This window comes from Hordeum vulgare, chromosome 5H (assembly GCF_904849725.1).
Source record: "Hordeum vulgare subsp. vulgare chromosome 5H, MorexV3_pseudomolecules_assembly, whole genome shotgun sequence".
NCBI lineage: Eukaryota > Viridiplantae > Streptophyta > Magnoliopsida > Poales > Poaceae > Hordeum > Hordeum vulgare.
In genome coordinates, this window is record NC_058522.1 from 21,203,060 (window position 1) to 21,207,679 (window position 4,620).

The following is a 4,620-nucleotide window of genomic DNA, read 5'->3' on the forward strand; positions in this document are numbered from 1 at the left end:
ACTGCGGAGAAGCGCATCTACGTCGAGCTCTCCTCCGACGAGGACGGCGATTGAATGTAGGCTATCTACTACTGCACGAGCTCGACTCCGGTGAGCTCCATTTTGCGTAGTGCGGTAGTAGCTCCAATAGGTGATGCCCCCCTCTAGTATTAGAATGTAGTGTTGTATGATCATGAATCTAATGTTGTATGATCATGACTGTGGTTCTGAACATGTCCGCGAATGTTTATTTTTTAAATTATGCAGTTTCATTATGCGGGTTCTGTTCTGCAGCGCAACTTTTCGTCCCGCAAAACCCCACTTCAACAAACTGCAAAACACGTTGCAGGTCGTGAATATACTAGAGTTGCTCTAAGAGTGTTCTCATGTTATGGGACGGAGGAGGGAATAGAAAACAAGGGGGAAATAAGCACGCCGGCCGATCTCCACCTTTTGGTAACTGGATCGGCCGGTGGCGTTGTTCACAAGCTATACCGTGGTCTCGTGTTGCACGAGGCAGGAGTACGTAGGACCAGAGCTTTGATCCCTAGCCTCCTGTCCCTCTCATATACAGCACCGGGGCGCAGGCTCCATCGGGCTGTGCTGTACGATGGATGTCCTTTTATTTTGGAGGCCGTCCTTTCGTCCTCCTCATTAAGATTGATTGATGCACCTCTTCTTCCTCCTCGTCCCTTCCACCGGATTTATCGGCGAGCGCGCCATGAATTCCACTCTCTTCATCATCGGCGTCATTGGTATGCCCATGCATGCATGAATTTCTCTTTCTCTGTCTGTGTGTGTGTTCTTTGTTGTTTGACCATATACAGCTTTGACCGTTGCGTGTTGATTGCAGGGAACATCATCTCAGTTCTGGTCTTCGTTTCTCCCATGTAAGAAGAGCACCCTATCATGCATGCAATTACATACAGAAGCATTGCTTTTCTTCTTGTTGTTGCTTACATGGCTGATTGCTGCTGCAAATGGTGGCGCAGCCCGACGTTCTGGAGGATCGTGAGGAGCAGGTCGACGGAGGACTTCGAGGCGGCGCCATATGTGCTCACGCTGCTCAACACGCTCCTATGGCTCTACTACGGCCTCACCAAGCCCGACGGCCTGCTCATCGCCACCGTCAACGGCTTCGGTGCCGTCATGGAGACCATCTACATCGTGCTCTTCCTCGTCTACGCCTCCGACAAAGGCAAAAGGGTATGTGAGGCCACACCGTCTACAAATATAAGTATATAACCCATTTGTACATTTTGAGACAGCCATTTTACTCCTAATTTGTACTACCCCATTCGATCCGAATTAATGGATGCAACCTCTATACAATGTAATTTGTGTCAATTAATTCGGATTCGAGGGAGTACTTATTTTAACACATGAATTTGTATTATCAGGAGTACAATCAGGATTGTATTCCCTAACCTGTTTGGTTAATTGAACGTTTCCCCATTAAGGGAGTAGCTTGTCTTGACCGAGTTAGCTAGCTGCTGGATTGCTTCCCCATTAAGGGAACAATAAGGGTGCTCTTGTAATTTCATACACTAAACTATTTAATTAGTGGCTATCTTTAGTCCCAACATATCTTTCATATGAATTTGTTTCTGTTGAGTCACATTTTTTCCCTTTCGACCCACTTAATTCAGTTGTGTTAATGTGGTTATTTTTAGACCTTTTCTCGCGTTACTCTAAGAGTAGTTTCACTATCGTATTTCTTTTTGGCAATTTTATGATATAGTTTTGTTGTGGGAATGCCATTAATTTTACAGGTTAAAACCGCGAAGTTGGTGGCAGCTTTGGACATTGGGTTTTTCGGGGTCGTTTTCGCCGTCACATCATTTGCCATTGGTGGGCTGGACATGAAAATCATGGTTATTGGCTTGATATGTGCATGCCTTAGCGTGTTCATGTATGGGTCCCCACTCGCTGCCGTGGTAAGGTCATTGCACAAACAAATAAATTGGTTGCCATACTTTACTTAGCTATTTAGGTTTTTATATGTACTGGGTTGCGATGATTTTTTAGAAATCTTTTATGTTTCCTTTTATTGTTCCGGTGACTGACATAAAGAGGTCTTTAGATATGTTATGTGTAACTGCGCTACATGAATAATTTGTTTTTTACATGACAGATGCAATTGAAAAATAATTTTTTAATTAGTTAAATCCTCGCAAATAACTCGCTTTGCAACACTGCTAGGATCAAAACTAGCCAATTTTAAGGAGTACTAGCTGTAATTTTCCTGCCAAAAATAATCCCTAGATAACCAACAAACATAAACATCTTCTTTCAAGTTGTACAGTGCTCCAAAAGTACGGATGTGTACATTGGAAGATGCAGAGACCGGGTCTAAACCCTCCTTTTTGAAAAAAATAACTACAAAAGTTATATCAATAGCAACATCTTTCAAATACATGTCAAATTAGATATCGGGTAAGTAAATTATGTGGTCAAAGTTAGGCACAAGTTTTTGAGGTGGTCAAAGTTAGGCAAAAGTTATACCAAATTGATTTTTAAATTTTCCGCAATTAGATATTTATTAGACGTGGGAGATTACTACCGGGTCATGCCTAATCAAATGCATACACAGTTACACACACATCATGAGGCAGCGATTCCGTTGGGATACTCATAGTCAGTTCTTTTGATCGATTCTCCTAAAATCGTCCTTCTCCCCGGCTTCTTTTAGAGTCGTCACTTCATATATTTTTTACAATCCTATTTAATTAAGGTCTAATTTGTTAGGATTATAAAAAAAATGAAGTGCCGATTCAGGAAAAAGGTTATTCTAGAAGAATCGGTCAAAAGAACTGAGCCATAAGGTTTTGGTCAAGACAAGAGATATTGTCTACACCAGCTGACATCTTTTTTTGTACGGTGTGTGTACACCTCGACAAGAGATATGCCATACATATGTGTAGGTCAACCTATGCACCTGCATTTAGCAAATACGGGTCTGGTAGCCGTGCACGGATATGATGGACATGTAAGCTAGCCCTCCGTCTTATAAAACACCATATATAGGTGGAAACACGATATATATGCGGAATAAATTATCCACATATATACTTCCTCCGTTCCTAAATATAAGTCTTTTAAGATATTTCACTAGAAGTCTACATACGGAGCAAAATGAGTGAATCTATACTCTAAAGTATGTCTATATACATTTATATGTAGTACACTATTAAAAAAAATTTAAAGACTTATATTTAGAAACGGAGGGATCGGAGGAACATATACACAAAGCATGGATGTCATGTTGGATTTCCTATCTTATTTTCTTGGCTGGGAGATCTCATGTGGGTTGTCTGATTGGACGCTGAACCACTATTTTCAGAGGAAACAGCCAACTTAATACGGTAGCTGGCTGACAGATATCTTTGTGCTGTATATATGGACCTAGCGAATAATCATTAGTTGGCGTATTACATGACAGATTTTCCTTCTTCGTTTCTTAAGCTCACAGCTACGTGTACATCACTATCATCCAGAAAAGGATGTAATCGTACTACAAGTATTTAGGTACAGAGGAAGTACTTTCATTGGCATGCCCCACTCTCAGCCATAATTACGTACAACTGGGCCAGGAGCTTGATTGAAAAGGCCGGCCAGCACGGGCTGTTTTCGCTTTCACGGGCATGGTTATCACTTCCACGTGGCTTTGTCTGCCACGTTAATAATAATTCTCTCTTAAGAAAGCAAAATATATGAAAAATATCTCTCGACCGTGGAACTGCTCCTGAAAAACGTGTGTAAATATGTGGCGGCGGAGCAGAGAACGGTGATCACTTCAAAGAGCGTGGAGTACATGCCCTTCTTCCTCTCCTTCTTCCTCTTCCTCAACGGAGGAGTCTGGGCCACGTATGCAATACTCGACGGAGACGTCTTCCTCGGGGTATGTGGATCGATATATGTCTTGCGTATACAATTAGGTTAATGAAAACGACGGGATGTTAATGGTCTTTGTGCATGCAGGTCCCAAATGGGATAGGCTGCTTCTTGGGCGCCATCCAGCTGGTTATCTATGCGGTGTACATGAACAGCAAGGTCGGCTCTCGCTCTCATGGCAATGACGAAGCAGCGTACGATGCTTCGGCTTCTCTTTTGTCCTCTAAGGCCAGTAAACATGGCCAGCATGATGTATCCGTTTCCGTTTAGTGGTTGTGTAAAATTATGTAATTTTCTTTGATTAAAGTCCAATTCTCCGAGCAATGGTAACCATGCCCTCAAACTCTCCCCGCATGTCCGGGCGGACAACCTGGTCACCGTTCGCGACAGAGAACGCCACCGAACATTACTCCCGAATTCATTCCAAACATTTGGGTTGTCTAACACCCCTCAAACTCACCCCATATGTGGGACGGATATGAGGACGTTTGGATGCATCCCAAATCCGCTCCAAATTGTCCCAACCTAACCCGACTCACGTCTTCGGCCCCTCTCCTCTCTCATGTCTCGTCCACATTGTCCCTTCCCTAGTTCCGCCACCATCCCCAACCTACATTGCCGCCACCACTGGCCACAAACCCCTCCCGACCGTCCTTGCCGCCACCACACACTATCGCTGCCACCGGACACGACCCCAACACCTCATACTCCTCTGGCCATACACCTTGCCCTCTGTGTGTTTGATGG

General features: G+C 43.6%; 1 protein-coding gene across 1 annotated transcript; it reads left to right on the forward strand.

Moving 5' to 3' along the window:
- Positions 1-563: 563 nt before the first annotated feature.
- On the forward strand, positions 564-4,303 carry LOC123398774 (bidirectional sugar transporter SWEET16-like). The gene is made up of 6 exons (XM_045093228.1): positions 564-734; positions 833-869; positions 972-1,185; positions 1,752-1,916; positions 3,761-3,880; positions 3,961-4,303. The coding sequence occupies exons 1-6, from the start codon at positions 647-649 to the stop codon at positions 4,141-4,143; spliced, it is 807 nt and encodes a 268-aa protein (XP_044949163.1). The 5' UTR covers positions 564-646; the 3' UTR covers positions 4,144-4,303.
- The last annotated feature ends 317 nt before the right edge of the window (positions 4,304-4,620 follow it).